Source organism: Caenorhabditis elegans, chromosome II, assembly GCF_000002985.6.
Source record: "Caenorhabditis elegans chromosome II".
Lineage (NCBI taxonomy): Eukaryota > Metazoa > Nematoda > Chromadorea > Rhabditida > Rhabditidae > Caenorhabditis > Caenorhabditis elegans.
In genome coordinates, this window is record NC_003280.10 from 10,920,564 (window position 1) to 10,946,823 (window position 26,260).

At 39.9% G+C, this 26,260-nt stretch overlaps 6 protein-coding genes and 1 pseudogene across 7 annotated transcripts; 3 read left to right on the plus strand and 4 right to left on the minus strand.

Annotated features, from left to right (window-relative positions):
• Positions 1-2,063: 2,063 nt before the first annotated feature.
• Y19D2B.1 (Tubulin_C domain-containing protein) lies at positions 2,064-2,411 on the minus strand (the record flags this gene model as incomplete). Its single annotated transcript, NM_063951.3, has 2 exons — positions 2,064-2,241; positions 2,287-2,411. The coding sequence occupies 2 exons, from the start codon at positions 2,409-2,411 to the stop codon at positions 2,109-2,111; spliced, it is 258 nt and encodes an 85-aa protein (NP_496352.1). The 3' UTR covers positions 2,064-2,108.
• A 1,273-nt stretch (positions 2,412-3,684) lies between these two features.
• Y19D2B.2 (uncharacterized protein) lies at positions 3,685-4,032 on the plus strand (the record flags this gene model as incomplete). The annotated part of the gene is made up of 1 exon (NM_001377856.1): positions 3,685-4,032. One exon carries the CDS (start codon positions 3,685-3,687, stop codon positions 4,030-4,032), a length of 348 nt encoding a protein of 115 aa, NP_001364636.1.
• A 1,965-nt stretch (positions 4,033-5,997) lies between these two features.
• On the plus strand, positions 5,998-10,515 carry metr-1 (putative methionine synthase). The gene is made up of 9 exons (NM_063952.5): positions 5,998-6,126; positions 6,267-6,513; positions 6,566-6,658; positions 6,800-7,165; positions 7,215-8,460; positions 8,506-9,142; positions 9,195-9,479; positions 9,523-10,185; positions 10,234-10,515. Exons 1-9 carry the CDS (start codon positions 6,001-6,003, stop codon positions 10,318-10,320), a joined length of 3,750 nt encoding a protein of 1,249 aa, NP_496353.1. The 5' UTR covers positions 5,998-6,000; the 3' UTR covers positions 10,321-10,515.
• Positions 10,516-12,148: 1,633 nt separating this feature from the next.
• R03D7.2 (DNA2/NAM7 helicase-like C-terminal domain-containing protein) lies at positions 12,149-14,621 on the minus strand. Its single transcript, NM_001377857.2, has 2 exons — positions 12,908-14,621; positions 12,149-12,581 (listed from the first exon to the last, which is right to left on the minus strand). The coding sequence occupies exons 1-2, from the start codon at positions 13,952-13,954 to the stop codon at positions 12,456-12,458; spliced, it is 1,173 nt and encodes a 390-aa protein (NP_001364577.1). The 5' UTR covers positions 13,955-14,621; the 3' UTR covers positions 12,149-12,455.
• A 541-nt stretch (positions 14,622-15,162) lies between these two features.
• On the minus strand, positions 15,163-21,635 carry R03D7.3 (annotated as a pseudogene). The gene has a single exon. A coding segment is annotated over exon 1 (6,473 nt).
• A 17-nt stretch (positions 21,636-21,652) lies between these two features.
• Positions 21,653-22,854, plus strand: R03D7.15 (Phage protein). Its single transcript, NM_001267337.2, has 2 exons — positions 21,653-22,109; positions 22,707-22,854. Exons 1-2 carry the CDS (start codon positions 21,969-21,971, stop codon positions 22,788-22,790), a joined length of 225 nt encoding a protein of 74 aa, NP_001254266.1. The 5' UTR covers positions 21,653-21,968; the 3' UTR covers positions 22,791-22,854.
• On the minus strand, positions 22,827-25,097 carry tceb-3 (Transcription elongation factor B polypeptide 3). The gene is made up of 5 exons (NM_063954.8): positions 24,942-25,097; positions 24,071-24,713; positions 23,610-23,917; positions 23,420-23,552; positions 22,827-23,342 (listed from the first exon to the last, which is right to left on the minus strand). Exons 1-5 carry the CDS (start codon positions 25,002-25,004, stop codon positions 23,185-23,187), a joined length of 1,305 nt encoding a protein of 434 aa, NP_496355.1. The 5' UTR covers positions 25,005-25,097; the 3' UTR covers positions 22,827-23,184.
• Between the last annotated feature and the right edge of the window lie 1,163 nt (positions 25,098-26,260).

Here is a 26,260-nt window from a genome sequence, read left to right on the forward strand (position 1 = left end):
AACTCCTAAAACCATGGGTTTTTTATGTGAACATTGTAGGGGCAAATACCTAAACTTTTCCTTCTTTTGATTTTAGGCTTTCAATGACGTCTGGAAGTGATATTTTTCGTAGTTTCAACACGCTCGGCGGACCAAATAACCTCATAAACTCGCTAAACGGAGTATCTTCAAACTGACATATCTCAAAAAACACACTTCTAGAAAGCAATTGTTCAAACAACAAAATAATCAGAAACATTTTTTCTATTTATTACTTTAATTTTTATTTTAATACACCAGCTATTTGTAGAGTTACACAGAGTCAAAGCCATTTTCCCAGAAATCATGAAAAATTTTGAGAACTCTTTTGTTGTGCCCGTCATAACCCAACGTTCATTGAATTGCAGAAAAAACTTTTCATGAGTTGTATGTAAGAACTATTTCTCTACATTTTATCAGTTTTAAGATTTTTGATATTTTCATGTTCAGCCAAGTTACAGACCGTTTTCTGAAAAAATCCAATTTCGCTCATAAAACTCTTCATATCTAACGTATCGACTTGAAATTTTGAACAATGATCTTTCTTTTGAGGTCTCTACAATGTCCTAAAAAATCTTTCGAAAATGTTGGCTCATCTCCAAAATCGTCCTCCGCTCCAAAATAAGAAATGGGACTTTTGCTTTTCGAAAAATGGGCGAAAAAATTAAATTGCGATTTTTGGGTCGAAAAATATATTTTTAGAAAGCTGAGAACACGCCATTTACGAATTTCATGTTCATTTTAGGTGATTTCTTCTCTGAAACGACCTAAAAATTAAACAAAAAGAACATATTTTTAATTCTCACGTGTAATTATTTGGTAATTTGCTCAGTATTTCAATTGTTTTAATGCAAATTAAAAAATTAAACGTGAGAATTAAAAATATGTTCTTTTTGTTTAATTTTTAGGTCGTTTCAGAGAAGAAATCACCTAAAATGAACATGAAATTCGTAAATGGCGTGTTCTCAGCTTTCTAAAAATATATTTTTCGACCCAAAAATCGCAATTTAATTTTTTCGCCCATTTTTCGAAAAGCAAAAGTCCCATTTCTTATTTTGGAGCGGAGGACGATTTTGGAGATGAGCCAACATTTTCGAAAGATTTTTTAGGACATTGTAGAGACTTCAAAAGAAAGATGATTGTTCAAAATTTAAAGTCGATTAGATATGAAGAGTTTTATGAGCGAAATTGGATTTTTTCAGAAAACGGTCTGTAACTTGGCTGAACATGAAAATATCAAAAATCATGAAACTGATAAAATGTAGAGAAATAGTTCTTACATACAACTCATGAAAAGTTTTTTCTGCAATTCAATGAACGTTGGGTTATGACGGGCACAACAAAAGAGTTCTCAAAATTTTTCATGATTTCTGGGAAAATGGCTTTGACTCTGTGTAACTCTACAAATAGCTGGTGTATTAAAATAAAAATTAATGTAATAAATAGAAAAAATGTTTCTGATTATTTTGTTGTTTGAACAATTGCTTTCTAGAAGTGTGTTTTTTGAGATATGTCAGTTTGAAGATACTCCGTTTAGCGAGTTTATGAGGTTATTTGGTCCGCCGAGCGTGTTGAAACTACGAAAAATATCACTTCCAGACGTCATTGAAAGCCTAAAATCAAAAGAAGGAAAAGTTTAGGTATTTGCCCCTACAATGTTCACATAAAAAACCCATGGTTTTAGGAGTTTCCAGTGATAAGCCTTACCGAAAACTGATTGGAACTCTGCGGGCTGAGCAGCACAATGACAAGGAAGACACTATAAAGTGTGACGTCGGCCATACCTTTTAAAGCACATTATGAAATGGAATGAAACTGACCATTTATATGCAAAATTAGTAGATTTTATAAACTTTGAAAATGTATATCTGGTTTCAAAATAACTTGTAAAGAAATTCCCGTAGCCATTTCATTGCGAATTTTGTGTTCTTTCAGCATTTAAAAACGGCATTCCAAAAGCTTCTCATTTTGGGATTGAATGGAATAGGCCATTTTCCCCCTTTCTTTGTAAAAAAATCTCCTCCAATCAAACTCGCAATTGTTAATAATTTAAACACTTTATGATACATAAGTATTTAACAGTGAACATTTCAATACTCTTCTCCGTCTTCTTCCAATCCCTCGTTGGAATCAGCTCCGACCTCTTCGTAGTCCTTCTCGAGAGCTGCCAAGTCTTCACGAGCCTCAGTGAACTCTCCCTCTTCCATTCCTTCTCCGACGTACCTGCAAATAATCGATATTTTGTGTTTCAAACAACTCGAATCTTACCAGTGAACAAAGGCGCGCTTGGCGTACATCAAGTCAAACTTGTAGTCCAGGCGGGACCAGGCCTCGGCGATAGCCGTAGTGTCGGAGAGCATGCACACATTATGAAATGGAATGAAACTGACCATTTATATGCAAAATTAGTAGATTTTATAAACTTTGAAAATGTATATCTGGCTTCAAAATAACTTGTAAAGAAATTCCCGTAGCCATTTCATTGCGAATTTTGTGTTCTTTCAGCATTTAAAAACGGCATTCCAAAAGCTTCTATTACCGCCGCGTTCAACCAGAAAAATTACATTTTAAGTCATATTTTGTGGAGCACATTCAGGGATTGAATGGAATTGGCCATTTTCCCCCTTTCTTTGTAAAAAAATCTCCTCCAATCAAACTCGCAATTATTAATAATTTAAACACTTTATGATACATAAGTATTTAACAGTGAACATTTCAATACTCCTCCCCGTCCTCTTTCAATCCCTCGTTGGAAATGTTGTCCAGGCGAGACCAGGCTTTGGCGATAGCCGTGCGGATGTTGCTCCTAGGGAGCTAATCTCAATTTTCAATGGATCTGAAAATTTTTTCAAGCTTCCTCGTAGAAAACCCAAAAACTTGTTGATTAATTTTAGGTGCATCTAACACATTTTCGTAACTGAAATAGTTGAAATTTTCAAATCTGGCACATTTGACAAAATCTGTCAAAACCTACAGAAAGTGCTCCTTCAAACTTTCAAGTTAAAATTCTTCGGTCTACATTGCCCTGTTTCTTCCCGCATTCAACATAAATTTCTCAGTTTCAACGCATCTACCAATATACGGAACCAATTAAGACACTCTCTCATCGTCTCCCTTTCACGTCATCACCTATTATGAGAATAAACTTGGTACACTGCCATATACCAGGTGTCTATATTACCTGGAGATCAGCTGGCTCTAAACGAAACACCGGAAGCAGAGACCCGCCTTTTGTTTGGCTCGGAGATAGTGGCATTTGGATAACCCTGGTTTTTATTTTGCTCATTCATTCTGTTGGTATGTGGTTATTGGATTTTCTAAATTTCTGTACTCTATCAGAATGTCTGGTGTTCGAAAATTCTTTTTTATTTTCAATTTTTCATAAATTTGCCAATTTACCAAAACTTGCCGAAAATTAACCAAAACAATTTATCATGATTACCATGCTTTACAAAAATCTAAAATTAATTTTTTTTTCAATTCATGACTCCCAATACTCCTCATTTAAGTTTCTTGAAACTTTTGATCTACTTGAAAATTCTTCTGGGTATCCATTTATCAGTTGGCATTTAATCTTTCAGTTTTAACAGATTTCATATCAGAATTCCAAGAAATTTTTTAATATTTTTCAAAATTAAACATTTTCAGATCTATCGCACCACAAAAATGTTCAAAATCTTCGCTTGCGTCTTCCCCTACTCCAAAATTCCCGCAAAACTACAAAAAGATGATATCAGTAATCAAGGATTCCTTCAGGATCAGAGCAACTCATCAATCTGCGAGCTATCCTACCACCACGTGGATTCAGTGTCAAGAAAGTGTCTGCAGGAGAGAATTCAAAAGTTGGAACAAGAGAAAGCAGCTCTGATTGAAATAATGATAAGTCAGCATAAGAGTAAATATGAAGAGAAGTTGAAGGATAAAAAAGAGAAGAGAACCAGTAATTATTATAAGAAGCATTTCAATAAGTTCAAGAAGGATGAGAATACTTATGACTACATTTCAATTGATTAGATTTGTTAAATAGTTTTTATTTTAGTAACCATCTTTCAATTTACTGTGCATCTCAAAAAAGTTAGAGCAACATCCTTTCAAAACCAAATTGACTAGTACTTTTGGATTCTCCCAATTTCTCGTTTTTTTTCCGTTTTTCCCTCTTTTTCTAATAAACGTCATAATATAATAATAATAAAAATTCGTAATCAGTTAAAACTCGTTCGTCCCTTTTCTCTTCCCTCTCTTATCAAAAACACTATCAATACCTACACAGAGATCATAATCAGAACTTTTGATTCAATAGTTCAAGTATTGCCATTGTTCACGTGATTCTGCTCGCCTAGTATTGCCTTTTAAAGACGTTCAGGAATAATATTTTGGTTCAAAGTATAGAAATCCCATGGCAGTTGTTTTGAATTATTATTCTTTCTTTGTTGTCTTTTGAAAAACTTGGTTACTATGTGTCTTATTCTGGATCTTTCGGACTGTCTATTTTTTTGTTGGTCGTATAAATATTACATTTTGATCTACCCTTGTTGACCTCCCCGCGTATATTTTTGTTTTACCCCTTCTAAAATCAGTCTGTATAAAAGGCATTCGACATTCCTCTGCTTTAAAAAAAATTTTAACTGATTAAACACCTGTAATTTATTTTTTTATTTTGCTCCAAGAAAAAATGGTTCCTGCGGTCTTGAAGCGAACGATTTTTTTTGGCTGCAAAAGAGCGTGCGCCTTTAAGAATTACTACTCCTCGCTGTTTCGGGGGTTTCTTCGATATTTCATAAGCTTTAACCCCCTTGCTTAACATTTATTTTAAAAAAATGTCAAAATATATTTCAAAAGATGCATCAAAATTGGAAGGAACGGGAGAAATATCCGCGACATCAAAAAAATTTGCAACAACTACCGTATTCCTTGCGCATTCCTTCTTGAATTTGAAAAAATCAGTCGCTTCGAGACCGTGTACAGTAATTTTGAAGCAAAATCGAACAATTTCGCATCTGGGGAATCTGAAATTGAGTATTTATATTTTTCATCTAGAATACACCCTAAACTCTAAAATTTTTCAAGTTAGTCTCAAATCAATAATCCCTTTGATATCCTTGACCCGCATATATCTAGTTGAAACCAAAGTACGATAAGAGTACTTGAATGGCGCCATTTACCAACGAACCGCCTACCTCAGAAATCTTATCAGTTGAATTAGTCTGCCCTTTTATCTGTCTCCGATGCTTCTCTATTCCTCAAGAAACAAAATTTTATCCTAAAATCCTCAGTGTAGCAAGTTCCAAATCGAAATCTCGATTTAAAATCAGCTATATCCTTTTCTGTCGACACATTATTTCGTATTCACGTGTTCCGTTGACCCATCTTTATGATAAAATGTGTCCTTTATCTAGACACTGTCATCAAACGAGATGTACACGGGACTGAAGAGAGTGTAGAGGGGAAAACGAGTGTTATTCCCGATTTGCCACGACTCACTGTGTCGTGTTTTTCATGTTCTCAACGCTGCATATCGAATTAAAAACATGACTAGAATATATTTATAATGTCATCTCGAAACTTTTTTGTAGGGAAATAACATCTACTTGGTTTAATTTTTGTTTACAAAAACAAAATCCACGTCGACTTCAATTGTGTTGTTTCTTTCAGTAGCTTATTTCTCTTTTCCCCTTGCTTTCATTTTTGGATAATTAAAACTTGATATTTCCAGCCGATTTTACTTTATAGAACGAAAAGTACGCATTAAATAAATTCAAATATTAAAATTTGGCGCCATGGCGCTTACTAGTCCACGGCACCGTGTAGTCCTCTCGGAGTATGCAAATTTATTATTTTTTTAATCAAAATTTTCTATAAAGATATAAGTTTTGCTTAAAATATGCTAATTTTCTGCTTCTTTTAACTTGTTCTTCTTTGCTTAATATTTCCCAATACTTTTAATCATAAATTTTCCCACAATTTATGTTTTTTTTCCAGAAAATGACTCGAAGTAGTCTTTTCGAGGAGTTGGCGGAGATCGCCAAAGAGCGTATCATGATCATCGACGGTGCAATGGGAACAATGATTCAGAGAGAGTATATGGAAGAGGAAGATTTTCGTGGAGAGGTAAGAAATGATTTGTAGAAACTGGCTTCTGTGAAAAGATCAAAAAATGAACATTCACAAATTGATGTTATCAATAACTGATTGAGATAACAGAAATGTCCCCATAAAATGTATGATTCAGCATTAAAAAAAAATTCCAGATCCTCAAAGACCACGACAAGCCACTGAAAGGAAACAATGATCTTCTATCCATCACCCGCCCAGATATCATCTACAAAATCCACAAGCTCTACTTGGAAGCCGGAGCAGACTTTGTCGAGACTAACACATTCTCAGGAACCACAATTGCACAAGCAGATTATCGATGTGAACATTTGGTGCATGAAATCAATTATCAGTCGGCACTCGTCGCCAGAAGAGCTTGTGATGATGTTGGAGCAGCTACTGGTAAGGGAATTCTGTGAAAAGAGCTACTAGTTGAATTGTTTCTTATAACCAGGTAGACGTCGATATGTGTGCGGAGCCATTGGACCTACGAACAGAACTCTCTCAATTTCGCCATCTGTGGAGAAGCCGGATTTTCGTAACGTTAGTGAGTAAATTTTAAATTGGCTTGAAGATTTCAATAATCGAAATTTCGAATCGATTCCGAAAATTTTCAAAACTATAATTTTTAAATAAATTAATTACGTGGAAAAGTTAAACAAATAAATTATCCCAATTTTTATTTCAGCATTCCAAGAGCTCGTGAAAGCATACGGAGATCAAGCTCGCTCACTTATTCAAGGAGGAGTCGACGTGCTTCTCGTGGAAACTGTTTTCGATTCAGCCAACGCCAAAGCTGCTCTTTTCGCGATTCGCACACTTTTCGAGGATGAAGGAGTTCCAGAAATGCCAGTTTTTCTTTCTGGAACTATTGTTGATATGTCTGGACGTACGCTTTCTGGTCAAACTGGTGAAGCTTTCCTTGTGTCCACCAAGCAAGGAAAACCAATGGCTGTAGGATTGAATTGTGCTCTTGGAGCCAAAGATATGAGACAATTTGTGGATAATATGTCGAAGTGGTCTGATTCTTTCATCATCTGTTATCCAAATGCTGGTTAGTTTAGAGAAAAAATAAAATTTATTCTAATTTCTTCCATTTCCAGGTCTTCCCAATGCACTCGGAGGCTACGACGAAACTCCTGAAGAGATGGCTGATGTTCTTCGAGAATTCGCTAGAGACGGACTTGTGAATATCATTGGTGGATGCTGTGGTACTACTCCAGATCACATTAATGCCATGTACAAGGCTGTGCAAGGAATCACACCACGTGTCCCACCACAAGATCCTCATGCTGGAAAAATGCTGCTCTCTGGACTTGAGCCATCTATCGTCGGGCCCGAAACCAATTTTGTGAACATCGGGGAGCGCTGTAACGTCGCAGGATCTCGTCGATTCTGTAACCTTATTAAAAATGAGAATTACGATACGGCGATTGACGTGGCTCGTGTGCAAGTCGACAGTGGAGCTCAAATTCTAGATGTGAATATGGATGATGGTCTTCTTGATGGTCCATATGCAATGTCAAAGTTCCTTCGTCTCATATCCTCGGAGCCAGATGTCGCCAAAATTCCAGTTTGCATTGATTCTTCGGATTTCGATGTTATTATTGCTGGCCTCGAGTCTACTCAAGGAAAATGTGTAGTCAACTCGATTTCGCTGAAGGAAGGAGAAGAAAAGTTCAAGGAACGTGCTCGAATCATCAAGCGATACGGTGCTGCTGTGGTCGTGATGGCGTTCGATGAACAAGGGCAAGCTGCGGAGACGGATCCGAAGTTCGAGATTTGCGAAAGATCCTACAGAATTCTTACGGAAGAGGTTGGATTCAATCCAAATGATATCATTTTTGACGCCAACATTCTCACTATTGCAACTGGAATGGAAGAGCATTCGAACTATGGAATGTATTTTATTGAGGCAGCTCGTATGATAAGAGAGAATCTGCCAGGAGCTCATGTGTCTGGAGGTGTATCCAATATTTCATTCTCATTCCGTGGAATGGAAGCGATTCGTGAAGCTATGCATTCCGTGTTTCTGTTCTACGCAATCAAAGCTGGAATGGACATGGGAATCGTGAACGCTGGAGCTCTTCCAGTTTACGAGGATATTGATAAGCCACTTCTGCAACTTCTAGAAGATCTTCTTTTCAATCGGGATCCAGAAGCGACCGAAAAGCTTCTTGTCGCTGCTCAAGAAATGAAGAAGGACGGAAAGAAGGCTGACACGAAGACTGATGAATGGAGATCATTGACTGTAGAGGAACGTCTGAAGTTTGCTCTCGTGAAGGGAGTTGATCAGTTTGTTGTCGCTGATACCGAAGAAGCTAGACAGAATACTGCGAAATATCCAAGGTGTGTACCGATTTCTGATATCCATAATTAATTACTTTCTTTCAGACCTTTGAACGTTATTGAACGACCATTGATGGATGGAATGGCAGTCGTTGGAGAGCTGTTCGGAGCCGGAAAAATGTTCCTCCCACAAGTTATCAAATCAGCCAGAGTTATGAAGAAAGCAGTTGCTCATCTTCTTCCATTTATGGAAATTGAACGACAAGCTAATATTGAGACCATGGGGCTGGCTGAAGATGAAAGTCCATATCAGGGTACTGTAGTTATTGCTACAGTCAAAGGAGATGTTCATGACATTGGAAAGAATATTGTGTCTGTTGTGTTGGGATGCAATAATTTCAAAGTTGTCGATCTTGGCGTCATGACTCCCTGCGAAAACATCATCAAGGCTGCAATTGAGGAGAAGGCTGACTTTATCGGACTCTCTGGACTCATTACACCTTCTCTCGATGAAATGGTATATGTTGCCAAAGAGATGAACAGAGTTGGATTGAATATTCCATTGCTCATTGGCGGAGCTACAACTTCCAAAACCCATACTGCTGTCAAGATCTCTCCAAGATATCCTCATCCAGTTGTACATTGTTTGGATGCTTCAAAGTCTGTTGTAGTGTGCTCTTCGCTGTCTGATATGTCTGTTCGTGATGCTTTCTTGCAAGATTTGAATGAAGATTATGAAGATGTAAGTTTATAGCTTTTTGAAGTTACTCATGACTTACCTAAAACATTTTCAGGTGCGCCAAGAACATTACGCTTCACTGAAAGATCGCCGCTTCACTGATCTCAATAAAACCCGCGAGAAGAAATTCAAGATCGACTGGGACAAGTTTACAGCCGTCAAGCCTTCCTTTGTCGGACGCCGTGAATATCAAAACTTTGATCTCAACGAATTGATTCCCTACATTGATTGGAAGCCGTTCTTCGATGTTTGGCAACTGAGAGGAAAATACCCGAATCGCAGTTATCCGAAGATCTTTGATGACGCGGATGTTGGTGCTGAGGCCAAGAAGGTTTTCGATGTAAGTTTTAGCTCATTATTTTTTTCAAATTTTGGAAATTCAGGATGCTCAAACATGGCTCAAGAAGCTTATCGATGAGAAGATTCTCGTCGCCAACGCTGTTGTTTCATTCCTCCCAGCTGCTTCTGAAGGCGATGATATGCATGTCTATGATCCAGAGACTGGAAACAAGCTCGACACATTCTACGGTCTTCGCCAACAATCTGGACGTGAACACGATCAACCACATTTCTGTCTCTCGGATTTCATCAAGCCACTCAAAAATGGCGTCCCTGATGATTACCTTGGTCTATTCGCTTGTACTGCTGGTCTCGGAGCCGAAGAATACTGTAAAACTCTTGAAAAGAATCATGATGATTATGCTTCAATTATGGTGAAAGCTCTTGCCGATCGTCTTGCCGAAGCATACGCTGAATACTTGCACAAAGAAGTGAGAACGACTCTTTGGGGATATTCAACCAACGAAGATCTCACCGAATCTGATCTTTTGTCGATCAAATATCAAGGTATTCGCCCGGCGTGTGGCTATCCATCTCAACCGGATCACACTGAAAAGCGAACTCTTTGGAAGCTGCTTGAGGCGGAAAAGAATGGAATTGGGCTCACGGAGCATCTTGCTATGCTTCCAGCTGCATCAGTGTCTGGACTCTATTTCGCGAATCCACAGAGTGAATATTTCGCTGTTGGAAAGATTGATCAAGATCAGGTATGTATTCTAGGAAAACATATTTTTAATTTATTTTAACATTTGCAGGTAATCGATTACGCCGCCAGAAAGAATGTGCCAAAGGAAGAAGTTGAGCGATGGCTATCACCAATTCTTGGCTATGATACGGATTAAACTGCATATCTTCTCTACTCGTACTTCTAATGATGAAACATATTACCAGAATACGTATTTCACTTCCCTCCCCTCAATCGGTCCCTTCAAGGGTTTTCCCCCTAACATTTCACTTTCCCGGAATTTATAGCCTACTATTAGTAGTATCAAAGTATTAATTTTGTTTGATTAAATAATAAATATGATTTTTTGAATAAGCTCTTCGTCACTTTATTGGGTTTTTTTTGCAGAATATAGCGTGTTCTGTAAGAATGGTGTATACTAGTCGTAAATCTTAATTTCGTTCATTCTTTTTCAGTTGAGGTTTGTTGGAAAATATGCATTTTTTGCCAATTTCCGCTTGTTTTTGGTGAGGTTGCGAGGTTTTCGATAACTTCTTTTCTCGAAGATATTTATTTTTTCGACTTTGGAATATCATCACTCTTAATTTAAAAATTCTTGCCAATTATTTATGAAAAAAAAATTTCAATAATTTTCTGTCAATTTTTGAATTAGTTCGAATTTATGGTTTTACTCAAAATCAATGCGTTTGGTCCTGGCACGAGCCATTTTTCCCTACTACGGTACTATTATTTTAGTTGCTGAAAACTTCCGTAAGGTATCAAAAAAGTCCATTACTCTTTGCTCTTCTTTTACGTGTTCTATTCAATTCTGACCTGCCACGTCAAATTGATGTGTATATGTTCACTCGTTCATTATTTCTGCATCCAGCTTCAGCTCCAAGCAATCTTCTTCAATCCACAATTTTTTTTGGTTTCAGTATTAAGACATTGAGCTACTCGGAAATTGGGAATCTTTTTTGGTTTTTCCTTTTAAAAAAGCGATAGTATAACGTTCATTTATTTAGAAAAGTTAGAATCAGAGAGTTTTTTTTGGAACAGCTGTTCGATTTTGAAAAAATATACAAATTCAAAAGTTTATTCTGTTAGGTCGCAAATTGTAAGCTATCCGAATATTTTTACGTTTTTGAAACACTATTTTAAATCATCTGGGAAATCAATTTATTTTATAAATCCTATGAAAACATCTTCACAAAACTTCTATACTATTCTATTGGGACGTTCCTACCCAACACTTTCAACAAACAAAACTAATAAACTGATTTATAGCCTCACTTCTTTCCATAAGAGCCACTTTCTTCTAACTGAGCTAATTTATATGCCACGTCACAAGAGCATCACTTCAGAAGAAGAAGAGGAAGACATTTATCCCGTAAAAGGGAAGGAATGAAGAATAAAGATTTTCTTTCGTAATGCTCTTTTTTTGTGGTTTTTTACTATCTATTCCCATTTTATTCAGTTTTTTCTTTGTTTTTAGGAGCTTTGCTATATACTTTTTAGACATTAATTTAAAAATTTCAGACATTCCGCCAAATGTTTGATGAGGAAGCATTCATAAAATGTATGAACAATACTAAGGAGAGAAAATATGTAAGTTTTATGAAATGGTTTAATGAGGTTGGTAGGTAGGTAGGCGCATATGCAGTTAATCACGTAGGCAGCCACGTATCTGGCAGGTAGATAGGCAGGACTTGAAAACGGCACGTATATCAGGCATATAGGTAGGCATACAAGTGGGCACACAAAAAGGCCTTCTTTCTCAACCTTCCACAAAATTTCAGGTTCTCCAATCCTTGAGATTTCTATACTCAATGGATATTCCCATCATCTACATCAATACTGTAATCCACCAAATCGAACGTTTTCTTTACAATAGTAAAGGTTTAAGCTGCACTAGCTGCTACCAGTAAAGGTTTAAGCGTGTTCCCCCGAATTATCATGATGACAAACGAGTTGTTGCATCCCATACTACAACAGAACACATATGTGCTAAAGAATACATTTATTATATTAATTAAACCCCCCACAGAGTGGGTGACAGAAGAAAGAATAACAGGAGGGACAGGTAAAAGGGGGATACAAGAAAGTAAAAGAAGATCTCGAGTGATAGAAATGCCGTCTTATATACCCCTCTGCGGTGGCAGGGCGGAGCCCTGGATTCCTCCGCAGAAAGGTCCAGAAGGCGTAAACAAGGTGCGCGCTCCCCCGCGCGCGCGCGCACACTTGCGTGCGCACACACACACAGGGTTACGGTAGGGGGAAGTTTGTGGGCATAGAGTAGGCGAAATAACTCGGTTATTGAGGAATTGACGCTGCGATAGCGTTCGGCTCTTGTGCACGGTTGGATCCGAAGATGTGCCGATGGGCTGGTAACAATGAACGCGTAGGATCCAATGCGTGACTGACTTCTGACCGATCTTCCTGCAAATAAATGAGTTTATTCTAATCTACTCTACTCCTAATCTATCACTGGGGGATTGGGGAAGGAAGAGAGATGTAAAGAAGGTTAGAACCTTACACCTCCCCCCTTTTTTTAAAGAACGTCCCTGTTCTAGCTCAAGACTTTGAAAATCTTTTGATTCTCAAAGGTATTGTGGAACCTGTTAGTTTTTCCTAAAAAAAAATAAAAGGAAAAGTTTTTGAGTAGAGAGTTTTAAAAGCGGCTATAGAAAACCTGTTACCTAGAGTAAAGAAAATGAAAATAAAAACTTTACCCTAAGGTTTAACCTGCTTCACCTTCACTCTACCTGAGCGATGACTTGATCTTTGGCGTCGACGAAACATTCCTTTGGAAGCTTCTCGATGAGACGGGCCCAGTTGCAAACTCGCTGATGTCTTCCGCGTTTCGGCTGTCTTGGGTCCGGTTGATTTCCTGTCAGGTGGCGTTGACCAATGATGACTGTGGCGATCTTCGGGCGGCTCAGCGCGACGTTGATCCTGTTGGCATTGACCAGGAATTTTGATCGCTCATAAGGATCGGATCTTGTGAGAAGCACGATTGTGACGTCATATTCCTGTCCTTGACATCCGTCGATGGTGTTGACGGTCACTTCGTCTTCGGCCATGGAGTACACGTAGGAGTATTGAGCTCCATAGAAGTTTAGAATGGCGGCGGTGATCTTCTTATTCGCCGTGCTCGCGTATCGAGTGAGTGCTTCGACCAGTTGGAGCGCATATCTAGCTTCTCCTTCGTTCGAGAAACTCTTTCCGACAGCTGTCTGCGGTGACGTGTAGTTGACGAAGACCATTGGATGTCGGCTCGGGAGTCCCATTGCCTTCAGCACTGGAATGTCGGTGACGCCTGGCTTCGAAGAAGTCAGAGTATTTCCATAAAACAGATCTCCGAGGACCTCAGTAATCATCTTCGGGCATCGATGGACGCGAGTAAGATGCATTGACGGCCATCTTCTTCCCTTAACTGCAAGTGTAAGTGGCTCTCCAATCGCCGCTCGCTTCAGCTCAGCTGGAAGCGCTTCCTCCATGTATGGCGGAAGTTGATGCATATCTCCGACAAGAATCATGCGAGACTTCGGAAGCATCGTAGCTAGCGATCCCAATACGTAGAGAGCTAACTGTGAGGCCTCATCAATGAAAGTAATATCAAAGCGATCTTTGATCTCCAAGAAAGGTGCTTGACTAAAAGCCAACTTGATTGCAGCCGCAGTTCCAATAACTAACTGTGGATCATGAATGTTCATGAAAACTCGGAGAATAGTCATCTCTTTTGGAATAGAAGTATAAGGAAGTTTGACCGCTGCGGAGAGCGTAGGGTTAATTAAATCTTCATTTAACATACCTTGTCCTCTCAAGTGCCTTGCTGCCAAAACCGATGACGTTCACGAACAGGTGGAACGTAACCTCTCGGTTCCTCCTCTGCGACTGGTCCGAGAAGTAACTCTTCATCAATATCCATATCCTCTTCTTGCTGGACAACTTCCATTCCCTCTAAACCTGGTTGCAAAAGATTTTGGAATGGAACATTTGCCGGTTCAGAGACCGTATTACTTCCCATAGGATGTGAATCACTTGGATTCAAACTAGGATCGTACGCGAATTCATACTCTGAATTGGACGAATGTGGAAGGGGGGGAGAGAGAACCGGTACGGAGACCGTCAAAAAGGGAATTGATTCCAAATCCTTCAGCTTGCTGCGTTGGAGCTGGAGCTTCTGGCATGAGCTCGTCCTTCTTCTCGACTGGTTCTGCTGTTCCTTCCGCAATCGGAGTTGCTGCTGCTGCCACTGGAGCTGCTTCCTCTGGCTTCGGCTTCTCCTTCTTCTCCTCAACCGACTGTGGAGGCTGCTGCTGATGTTGTTGCTGCTGCTCCGAGAGTGGTGTGGTTGTCGCCGGTGCGGCGACCGGCTCCTGGGGGCTGCCCCATCGATTTTCGAACTCGGGTTCGAGTTCTCATCCGCCATGGTGACGGGACTGCTTGACATTTGCTGCTTTGTAGCTTCTGAAAAACCAAACTGATTAACTGTTAACAAAGAAATCTTGCCACGATTGCAAAATTTTAAACACGTAAACCCAAAACAAAAATCACGTAAAACTGCGAAAGTTTAATTATTTTAGGCCTTTTAAGTGCAAATTGAAAACTCGAGAAAAGAAACACTAAAACCAAAAGAAAAAGTGTGAAATTTGAAAGAATTTAAGAAATTTGCACGAAATCGGCGAAAAATCAGTAAAAATTCGTCAAAAACGCAAAAATTTAGGCCGAAAAATCGAAAAATTCGCCCAAAATGTGGCGTAAACAACCTTGTTTACGTGTCCCAAAAATGCGGGCCCGCGTTCCAAGCGAGACCCAAATGGTTCGAGGCGAGACCCAAATGGTACCGTAATCCGTTTAAAGGCACAGCCTCTTAACTTAATCCACGGGTCCTGTAGCGATTATTTTAAAAATCACTTTCTGACTCGAAATTAAACTCATTTTCGCTGAAAATTACAAATAAATGAACGTTAGACACCGTACAGAGACGGCAAACCGATTTTCTAGGAAAAATCGATTATTTTTCGGCAAACCTCACTGGAATCTTCTTTGCACGTGGCGGATTTCTTCTGTTTTTCGCCACCTCCACGGGTTTGTCCTTCTTTTCAGCTTCAACTTCGTGTTTTTCAGCTTTCTTCGAACTTTCTTCGACTGCCTGCGTCACCTCTGCGATCGGCTGGCTGATGACGTCGGTTGGAACTTGTTCTTCATCCACTGCGGCGTCCTCTTCGTCGTTATCGTTCTCGGAAAGATAAAACTTTTTAATCTGATCGAGATGAACTTCTCTCGGCTCTTTTCCTGGATGATCTAAATCTAAAATTAACGCTTTTGGATGATTAACCTCTAAGACTCGATAATCTCCAATCCATGGTTTCACTAGCTTTCTAGACAGATTAATTTTTGACTTAAAATTTTTAAACATCACCCTATCTCCTGGTCTAATTTCAGAACCTTTCGCTCCTTGATTGGCCTGCTTCTGGTATGCTAGTTGAGCTTTAAGTGCAATCTCGGCTGTGTTCTTCCAAGCTTCACGAAGAATCTCGACGAGATGCTCCTTCCAAATCTTCACATCTGACTTCCCAGCTTCTTTCGGTGGTGACGGGTCCAAAATCCTGTCGACTGCGAAAACCGGGTCTCTCCCAAACACGAGGAAAAACGGCGTTTCTCCTGTAGTACTATGAACAACAGTGTTATAGCTAAAAGTGAGATAAGGTAGTAGTATATCCCAGTCAGAGTGGGCTGCATTGACGTATTTCGACGTCATGTTATGAAACGTTCTAAACGTTCTCTCTGTTGCTCCGTTGCCTTTGCTATGATAAGGAATCGCCAAATGCTGCTGAATACTCACCAACTTACAGAACTGTCTAAAAGCTTCAGACGTAAATGTCGATGCTCTGTCCGATACCAATTCGCTGGGCGTTCCAAATTTCAACACTACCTCCGTGAGGATAGCTCGCACCACTGTATCCGTAGACGCGTCAGTAAGTGGAACCGAAACAACGAACTTACTGAACCAACAAATCAAATTCATGTAATATTTGTGTCCTCCAGCCGTTGATCTCAACGGTCCGCACAAATCGACTCCAACTTTCTCGAAAAGTTTCGAAGTGACAACGATCTGCTGCGGCTCTCGAGTGGACGGGTGAGGCTTCGACCTCTGTTGGCAAGGAATACATTCCATGCACCATCTCAGAATGTCAGATTTCATATCCGGCCAAAAATACCTTACACTGGCTTTTCGAAACGTCTTCTTCCAATTATGATGACCTCCCTGTAACTTACTCGAATGAAAGGCTTCAAACATAAACCTCCTCAAATGTTCTGGAATAACAGTTTTAGGGAATGAGTTATGATACGCTACGGAGAGCGCGCCTTTCTCCGAAATCTCGACATGTTCAAGAACATCGCACCAAGATTTCGGAACACAATCGATCGAAGCTTTTGGCTCGACCAAAAACTTCTTGATAGCTCGAAGAATCGGATCCTTATCCTGTTCTTCCACCAAATCCAGACGCAAATTCTTATTTGCCTGTAACACGAACACCACGCTCGCTCTCTTCTTCTTTCGAATCGGCATGCAGACTGGAAAATCAATAATATCTTCCATCTCAATACCTGACAACGGCGCGATCTCATCCTTAGCTCTCGATAGACAACCGGCAACCATGTTCTTCTTTCCATCGATGTGCACGATCGAAATATCGTACTGCTGCAACTCAACGAGCCATCTCCCAATCTGATCATTGATTTTGCTCTTAGCCAAAATATACCTCAACGGCTTGTGATCTGAATGAAGAATTATCTTTGACATACAAACATACGGACGGAATTGACGGAGCGCGAATATAATTGCTCCTAACTCGGTATGTACGGCTGGCCATCTCGTCTCCGTGTCCGCCAACGTTCTGCTAATAAAAGCGATTGCTGCAAAATCCTTTTCGTCTTCTCCAACTGTCTGCATTAGCGCTGCTCCCTGAGCAACGGCACTCGCATCAGTAAAAATATGAAACGGCTTGTCATAATCTGGAAACGTGAGAATAGGTTTGTTAGTAAGAGCTTCAGAGAGCTCGTCGACGGCATTCTGCTGCTCCTCGGCCCATACGAATTTCTGGTTCTTCTTCGTAAGCCTTGTCAGCGGCTCAGCCCTCTCTGAGAAATTCGGAATGAACTTTCTAAAGAACCCAGACATCCCGACGAATCTTCTAACTTCATTCACGTTCGTCGGCGTCGGCATCGATCTGATCGTCTCGACGTTTACACGATTCGGCGAATAATTGTCTCTCGATATCTCATGACCTAAGAATACAATGGATTCCTTGAAGAACTCACATTTATTCGGCGATGCCTTCAAATTGAACTTCCGGAATCGTTCCAAAACCATCTCTAGCGTCCTGATATGATCTTCGAATGTCTTACTGTAGATAAGAACATCGTCGATGTACACCATCACATCCTCAAGTCCATCAAGAACCTGCCTCAGCGCCCGTTGAAAATATGAAGCTGCTGACTTCAGTCCAAAAGGTAAATGCGTGTACGCGTAAACCTTATTTTCAGTGATAAATCCACACTTGTATGACGACTCGGCATCTAATCTCAATTGCAGATATCCGTTAGCCATATCCAACACGGAAAAATACCTCGAACCGCCCACTTTCTCGATGATAGCATCGATCCTGGGCAAAGGGTAATTATCTGGAATAGTTACCTCATTCAGCTTTCGAAAATCCAAACACACTCTTAACGAGCCATTCTTCTTCTTCACCAGAACTATTGGACTCGTCCATGGAGTATTACTCTCCACTATTCGCTCCGATTGAATTAGCGAATTAATATGTTTCTCAAGCTCAGCTTGACACTTAACCGGAACACGATAAGCTCGTCCTCTCACCGGAACCTCTGTAGTCGTATAAATATGAACTGGATCAGTCTTGGAACTACCCAAATCATAAGCATTCTTCGAGAAAACATCATGATATTTCTCAATAAGAACTTTTAATTTAGCTCTTTCAGAATCGGAAATTTTAACTTTAGATAAGTTTATATTAAAGGCCGGATCAGAGTCCGTGATGACAGTTTGAACACAAGGAGTATTCTCACTATCAAAAACAATATAAAACATTACCATCAGTTGAAATCCGATTGGCGACGGCAGCATGAACATCCGTCGAAATAGTCTTATCCTCCTCCGTTGGATTCGACACCAGAATCATAGCATTTGAAGCCATGACAACCGCTGGAGAAACGAACAAATCATTTTCTCCAATTTTCGAATCGATCATCAGGACCACGTCCTTTTCGCTCCCGAATGATGCATCGATAGAACACTTGACGTACTTTTCAGTACCTGCTGGAATGATCGTATCTTCACTCACCTTCACCTGATAATTTCTAGGCTTCACATTCTGACCTGGCGCTCTTCCGAATGGAATCGCGTCATCTCCAACGTGAAACATCTTCTGCTGATAGTCGAACATAAAAATCGGCAAACGAGACAATAAGTCGTTTCCGAAAATAAATTGGTAACTACCATCAATATCCGGCATACAGTGACCATTAGTGAAATGAACTCTCTGTTTCACCACTTGGCTACCGATTTGAAAACGTACGATCGCTGAACCGATCATACTCACCTCGTTTCCTCCGAAACCAACTGCATTATCATTATCTGCAGCTTGCAATCTAACAATTCCTAGCCCTTTCAAGATATTTCTAGACGCAACTGTGATATTTGCTCCAGTATCAACGAGAGCGGCATATGGAATTCCATTTGCACGAATTGGAATGTGGGCAGTAATAAATGAGTTCCCGAGACTTTGAGAATATTGGCACGGAACGGAGTCCGCAATTTCACTAACCTGAGTCATCTTTGGCCATGCCAGGCTTCGTACACCATTCTTCTCATCCTCGAAACGAATTCCACTTTGAAGCAATTCGTGTCTCCGAGCCATCTCTTCGAGTTGACTCTTCAGTACCTCATATGAGGGCTCCGAATCATCCACCATCGTCGAAATCACCATCCCTTGCGGCTTCTCGATCTTGTGATGATTGACAGGATCTTGGGGCTTCTTCTCACCGAACTTACCCTTTTTATCCTTCTTACCGTTTTTCTTGAAACAATCTGCGGCCTTGTGGCCAACTTTATTACAAAAGAAACACTCACCTTTGAATCGTTCATTCCTCTTTGGAATCGGCTTGTAGATCGCCAATGCCTCAGCTGCTTCCCGACTCGGCTTGTGCAGCTCCGCATCCAATGCCTCGACTCTCAAGGCCACTTCCAAAGCCTTCACCATCGTATCAGGCCATTCCAAGCGCACTTTCTCCTGAATGTGCTTGTTCAATCCAGGAGAAACGCGTCCAACACGATTCTCTTCGTCCAAACCGCTGATTCGGTTGTGCTCGCAGCTCTCTCCAACTCCTCGATTCTGAGATGGAAGGCCTCGACCGACTCGTCCTTCTTCTGCTTGCAAAGTCGGAGCTGGTTCTCCTTATGTTTTATCAGCACTGGATTCTCAAAAGTAGACTTCATTTTCTCGACCAACTCTTTCAGCTTAATCGTCGGATTCAGCTTCATCTCGTCTTCAGCCACGTTTCGGGCCGATCCACGAGACATGTCAAGAAGAATTTCAGGCGAATATCGTCATCCATCCTCTCACTCGCTTCACATTGATCGTTGAAAGATCTAATAAACGACGAGAAATCCTCAGCCATAGTACCTCTGTATGGCGTCAACTGCACTGCCGGCCTCAGCCGCAGCATATTGATCCTTGGTCTTCTCACATTCCCATTGGAACTTGCACTTGCATTATTTACCGTTTCGGAGAACGGAACATCCATAGTATCGGAATTGTTACTTTCCGATCTTAGGACAACTCTCTGAGTAACATCTGGTCTAACATCCTCCTGCAATGTTTGACCCGCCCCACTAGACGTGTTACTCGGCGGCGATGCCGAAGCCGCGTTCGACTCGACGAGAAGTTCTTCATTTCCGAGATTTTCTGCAACCTCCTCAGCGAGGTTGGCAACCCTGGTAGCCCCATTTTCTCCATCACCACTACCACCAGTATTAACTTGTACGGAACGGAGTCCGCGAAGAGAGGTCCCGGAGGAATCCTCTCTCCCATTTCCATCAACGGCCGAAGCCTCCGGTTGACGTACCTGACTTTCCAAAATCTCGATCCGAGCCTTCAGTGAGTCGACGAGTTCCGTCGCCCTCTCCATCAACAGCTTAGTAGCTTCCACTTTCTCGGCCATCTGAGCCCGCTCGGCCAACCAATGCTCCTTTTCATGTTCGAATTGAGCTCGAATGATGTGCAGATCTGCCACAACCGCACCCTTCAGCTCGAGAAGATGGTTCCTAGCCAGCGGAGTGCCCAAACGCCAATGATTGAAGACCACTTCCGTTTGAAGCTCGAAATCCTGATTCGGACGTTGTCCAGACATGTCAAGTTGATCGCTGCGAAGTTTTTTGTTTGCTGTAATGATGAAATTAATTGACTCTCCTTTTAGGTTCCTACAAAAACTGGCACGAAAAATTTAAGCGATTCGCGAGTAAGGTGAAAAAGATTGAAAAATATGCTAAAATTGACCCGGAATACCTGCACCAGCATTCCTCGGGGAAGCTCCAGGACAGACCCGCCTGTCCCAACTGAGCTGTTTCCAAAGGAGGATGGAACCAAGCTCGCGAGCAACTCCACGGAGTGCTCTGAACCTCTAAAGTGGATTCACACTTTCAATGTAAAATTAGTGGGCAATTTTACCAGTACGATGCAGCGTACCAAACCCAGCTTCCACCGACCTTTCACTAAACTGACCTGACCTTGACCTATCCGCTCTGCTCTCTTGCCAGTGTCCTCCGAAAAATTCACAAGTGCGCGAATCCATTCCGCCGGCTCCTGATCTCCCGTTGATACAGCACAACTACTGCAGATAATCGCACTGCCGGAACATCCAAACGAGGAGAAAATGGAAACAAGTGAAAAGACACTCGGAAGGGAATTAAAATTAATTTTTAAAATAATCGCATTCTCTAACCGGTGGATCGTAATTATCACTGATACGCGTTAGCAAAAATCAGTGACACTCGCTGACTACCAGTAAAGGTTTAAGCTGCACTAGCTGCTACCAGTAAAGGTTTAAGCGTGTTCCCCCGAATTATCATGATGACAAACGAGTTGTTGCATCCCATACTACAACAGAACACATATGTGCTAAAGAATACATTTATTATATTAATTAAACCCCCAACAGAGTGGGTGACAGAAGAAAGAATAACAGGAGGGACAGGTAAAAGGGGGATACAAGAAAGTAAAAGAAGATCTCGAGTGATAGAAATGCCGTCTTATATACCCCTCTGCGGTGGCAGGGCGGAGCCCTGGATTCCTCCGCAGAAAGGTCCAGAAGACGTAAACAAGGTGCGCGCTCCCCCGCGCGCGCGCACACTTGCGTGCGCACACACACACAGGGTTACGGTAGGGGGAAGTTTGTGGGCATAGAGTAGGCGAAATAACTCGGTTATTGAGGAATTGACGCTGCGATAGCGTTCGGCTCTTGTGCACGGTTGGATCCGAAGATGTGCCGATGGGCTGGTAACAATGAACGCGTAGGATCCAATGCGTGACTGACTTCTGACCGATCTTCCTGCAAATAAATGAGTTTATTCTAATCTACTCTACTCCTAATCTATCACTGGGGGATTGGGGAAGGAAGAGAGATGTAAAGAAGGTTAGAACCTTACACAATGAAGCATACTGGCAGCTGGCAATTAAGCTGATTCAAAAACTGGAACGAATTGCAAAGTATCCGAATATCAATGATTATGCACCAATGTTGAAAGATTCCAAGAAAATGCGTGCCGGCTGGAGAGCAGCTCGAATTCAAATGTTGAATGATAGAGATTGGTCGAAGTCGGAAGAAATGAAACGGGAAAATAAACGAGTTGATTTGGAGAATAGATGGAAGATCAAGGTGGGTCTTATTGCAAAGGATGTTTATGGTTTGTAGTTTATGACGTCACGTTGGTTACTGTAGTTGTATGATTGATGTTAAATGTTCTATATGATGAATCATGGTCTCCTCTGTACAACTTTAGACTTGAAGTTTAATAAACTTTTTTCAATTACCAAGTTAATAAATATGTGGTATTAATGGCCACTGTGACTGATATCGTGGCGAGACCCAGAAAACTGCGTGTTCCTTTAAATGCCAAATTTTACGAAATTACAGTAACCCAAAGTTTGGCTGAACGTCAACTTCTGAATTTTCGACTATATTTGCTAATTCTTTTTTTTGTATCTGACATTCAAATTGTCAATTTTTCCATTAATTTATAGTATTCATAAAACAAAAATCAAAGATTCTAAATTGATTTCACCTGAAACATTATAAATTTACAACATAAAAAAATATTTTGTGATTCAAATGTTAAAAACAAAAAGAAATGACCAAAATTCTAGAATTTCAGCCGATTAAGTAAAATTCCATTAAAAATAAAACCACACTTCTCCTCGGAGTACACAAGCTTCGTAAATCGACAGACCTAAATTGCTATTATAGTGATTTCAGAGAACCGAATCTGCTAACAACATCACGGAGAACCGGAGGAAGAAACGAAAACGAAGACGAAAAGCTCATTATTCCAATCGATGAAATCTATAATTTTATTAATTTAAAACAGTTTGCTTTATAAAGCTTTAATAAAAATGTTTATTTATTGAAGAAAAAAAATAAGAAAAATTAAAATACGACCAGTTCGACGGGTATGAACACATACTGGGTGAATTACTCACTACATGAACCTAATTTTTTTTGGGGGAAAGAACTTGGAAAAGAAAAATGAATACAGTGAAAAATTGAGTAATACATGAAACATTATGAAAAGGAAGTGTCTAGAAACTGTGCAGCGTAATGGGAAAAGAATACAAATACGATGATGAAGAAGAAATTGGGGAAAGGAGAAACATGATATTTCGCATGAAGAATAAAACGAGTTGGTATCCAAATTGCTTTTAAATCGAGAGAGTTCTTGTCATAAAATTGAATTTTATCGCTTCAACATTTTCTTGCACTTTGCCATTAGAGGTGCAGTTTTCTTGACAACGAGTCCATTGTTCATATTGTTGTTGTTGTTTGAGCGACTTCTCGACGTTGAAGGTACTCCACCGCCACGTGGTGTTATAGTTCGAAGTTGGGCTTTTCCCTCTGGAAATTGAAGAAAATTGAAAATTGAAATTGAAGAACAAGTTTGCTATTAAAATCTATAAAATTTTCAAACTAACCAATTTTCACATTTTTCCGTGCCTGTGACAGTTGTAACGCCGATGGAGTGGCAGACATCTTCACCTGACTATCCTTGACTGTATTGAAGAATGACTTGGAGCGAACTCTCGTATGCGCCATATCGATTACCATCTGGAATTTAATTATTTAATTTATTTTGTCAAAAACTCGAATCCAAAACCGCCATACCGTTTGACGTCCCTGACTCTGTGCCGAGTTCGATTTCCCGATTCGAGACGTCAACATTTCCAGCTTATCATTTTCCTTTTTCTGCTTCTTCTCAACGAGTCGATCATACATTTCTCGCCACGTCCATCCCGACTTCTCTCGATTCGCATATTTTGGAAACTCTCTGCTGACCATCTCGTGGAACATCTCGTCAGCGTCTTCAACAAGCATCGGATTCACGTCCAGTATATGTCGGAGTTGGTCAGTGCTCGCGTGGTCAAGAACAGGCTTCAGTAGATCAAATGGTACTATTCCGACATGATCGATCACTGCAAAATAATCATGAGAAGTCGAATTTCATAAAGTGTATTTGTTTAACAAAATACATCTAAAAGTTCATCAGAAATCGTAAGACATACGTTTTTATTAACTTCTTCAAATTGAAAAGTTTACTTCCAAGAAAACTGTAAAACTGTACTCACTGTCAATGTGCGACATCAGAACAGTTTGGCACAAGGAAACAAGTGTTGATACACCTTCTCCAACTCTTTTCCTTCGTCCAGCAAACACCTTTTGTCGTTCTTTTCGTGGCTTGAACATATTCTCATCAGCATGTAAGCTTTTGCTTTGAGGTATCGCTTTTTTCGGTTGACCCGATGGCTTGCAAGTTGGAACTACCGGAGCATAATCTTTCTGATGTTCCCTTTGATAAGACATTGATGACGACGAGGCTTGCTGTTCATGAACATCCACTGGCTCCGGTTTCGGTTCCACCTTGACCTCCACTCGCTTCACGACCTTGTACTTGCTATAATCTACAGTTGCTCGCGGAGCACTCGACGCTTGTGCTGAAACTCCGCTTTTCATAGCTTCAGCGAATTCCTCATCGAGATTCACTTCCTCCTTTTTCGCCTTTTTCAATGCAGTGTGTTCAATATCCGCGTCATCTTCTCCTCCTCCCTTTTCTCGTTTTCGGCCGCCTAACAGCTTGTCTCGTACTCGTTTCGCATATTTCGCCAATTCAGGAGAAGACTCGTATCGTTTAACACACTGGTAGGTGTCTGCTGACTTGAAAACTTCTGGTGACACGTTGAGATCATAGAGTCGCTTCAGAGCTCGCTTCGGCTGAAAATTGTTATTTTTTTTTTTTGGAATTCTATTGTTAAATTTCTGAAAACTATTTTTTTGCATTTTTTTGATTTCCGGAAAATTAAAAAATCGAACAATTTTCGTTATTTGATTTTCAATTTTTCGATGAGGTCTGGGTAACACATTTCAGTTAGTTAAAAATTAAAATTTTCACAGATTTTTTAACTAATAAATTTATATTGTTTCCAATTAAAAAAAACTTACATCAATACCATTCATAAGACATTCCGTGTATCTTCGAACCTTCTCCTCGTCCGTCTCCGGCATTGTATGTGTGTGTGTGTGCAGTAGTTTTGTTGTGAAGTGTCCTCGTCAAAGGGAGAAAGTGGCGACGGCGACGAAGACACGTTGAGAAGAGAACTGCAGAGGAGAACGGTTATATGCAAAAAGTAAAAGGGGAATTGAATGAATTGAAAAGAAACAGAAAACACTTTTTTTTTGTATGCAACTTGGTAGAGGAGAGAGATGAAAAGATTGAGAAGGAAATGAGAGTGGGATTAAGAAAGAGAGGGAAAAGAAATAGAGAAAAAGATGAAAGAGCTCAAAGTGAAGCCACTTATCCGTGACGGCCAGAGCTGGAGCCAAAAAATCCTAAATTCGGTTGGAAAAATGACTATCAAAACACCAAAACACATTTCAAGAAAGCCATGAGCAATAAATCAATATCAAAAAGCATGTTTTCAACAATTTTTTATACAAAATCAATGTTATTTCTTTATCATTTCTATATATATATAATAATCAACCCTCTACTAAAAGCAGAATAAAAACTGGCTTTTGTTTGGATGACAATTTTTGTTTGTAATTTTCAAGGACGACTTACATCTGGATTAAAAAATTAAATTCCATGGGCTCAAAAATTTCAAGCAACGTTCTCAAAAGCGCTGTGAATTTCGAAAGGGCAGATGTGAATAATGAGCAAAAACAATCCACAACGAGTAATTCATTATGATGGAATGCTATCGTCATAGATACTCAAGCAATGATGAGAACAGACAATGACGTTGAATCGTGAGATTTCAATGCATCAGAGTGAAGAATGACATTTGGAAATTGGAAATTTGTATGCTGAATAGCTGAGAATAACGGAAGATTAATTGACGTTTGCTTCTTTTTTTGAAAACGTGTTAAATCCTTCCTGCACATTATTTTAGAAGAAATTTCATTCAAGAAATCCTAGCATTCTCTTCTAAATCGATTTCATTGAGAGAGAAACAAGACGCCAATGTCAAGAAAATAGAATTTTACACAATAGCAGCGTTTTCGTTATCTTTTTGTTCATTGGCTTTTTCCTCGTATCAGTTGAGAAAGATTAGAATCGATTTTCTAGCATTGTGAGGAAAAATGCATGAAATTGCTAGAAAACTCGATCTACAGAGATATTGTTTTTCTTGGAAAATCTAAAAGAAATTATAAAAGAAATTATAATAAAAACAATGAAAAACGCGGGATCTGGAAAATAATCAATCTAAGAGCCAATCGAATGTGAATTTTTAAATTTGGAATTTTTTTGTTTTTTTTTT

Coding starts and splice junctions, on each gene's coding strand:
- metr-1 (NM_063952.5), top strand. CDS start 6,001: ATGACTCGAAGTAGTCTTTTCGAGGAGTTGGCGGAGATCGCCAAAGAG. Junction 6,127..6,266: donor AGGAAGATTTTCGTGGAGAG/GTAAGAAATGAT, acceptor AAAAAATTCCAG/ATCCTCAAAGACCACGACAA. Junction 6,514..6,565: donor TGATGTTGGAGCAGCTACTG/GTAAGGGAATTC, acceptor TCTTATAACCAG/GTAGACGTCGATATGTGTGC.
- tceb-3 (NM_063954.8), bottom strand. CDS start 25,004: ATGCCGGAGACGGACGAGGAGAAGGTTCGAAGATACACGGAATGTCTT. Junction 23,918..24,070: donor TCTGATGTCGCACATTGACA/GTGAGTACAGTT, acceptor ATTATTTTGCAG/TGATCGATCATGTCGGAATA. Junction 23,343..23,419: donor ACGGAAAAATGTGAAAATTG/GTTAGTTTGAAA, acceptor TTCAATTTCCAG/AGGGAAAAGCCCAACTTCGA.
- R03D7.15 (NM_001267337.2), top strand. CDS start 21,969: ATGTTGAAAGATTCCAAGAAAATGCGTGCCGGCTGGAGAGCAGCTCGA. Junction 22,110..22,706: donor AGAATAGATGGAAGATCAAG/GTGGGTCTTATT, acceptor TAGTGATTTCAG/AGAACCGAATCTGCTAACAA.
- R03D7.2 (NM_001377857.2), bottom strand. CDS start 13,954: ATGTTAAATGAAGATTTAATTAACCCTACGCTCTCCGCAGCGGTCAAA. Junction 12,582..12,907: donor AAGATCAAGTCATCGCTCAG/GTAGAGTGAAGG, acceptor ATTTATTTGCAG/GAAGATCGGTCAGAAGTCAG.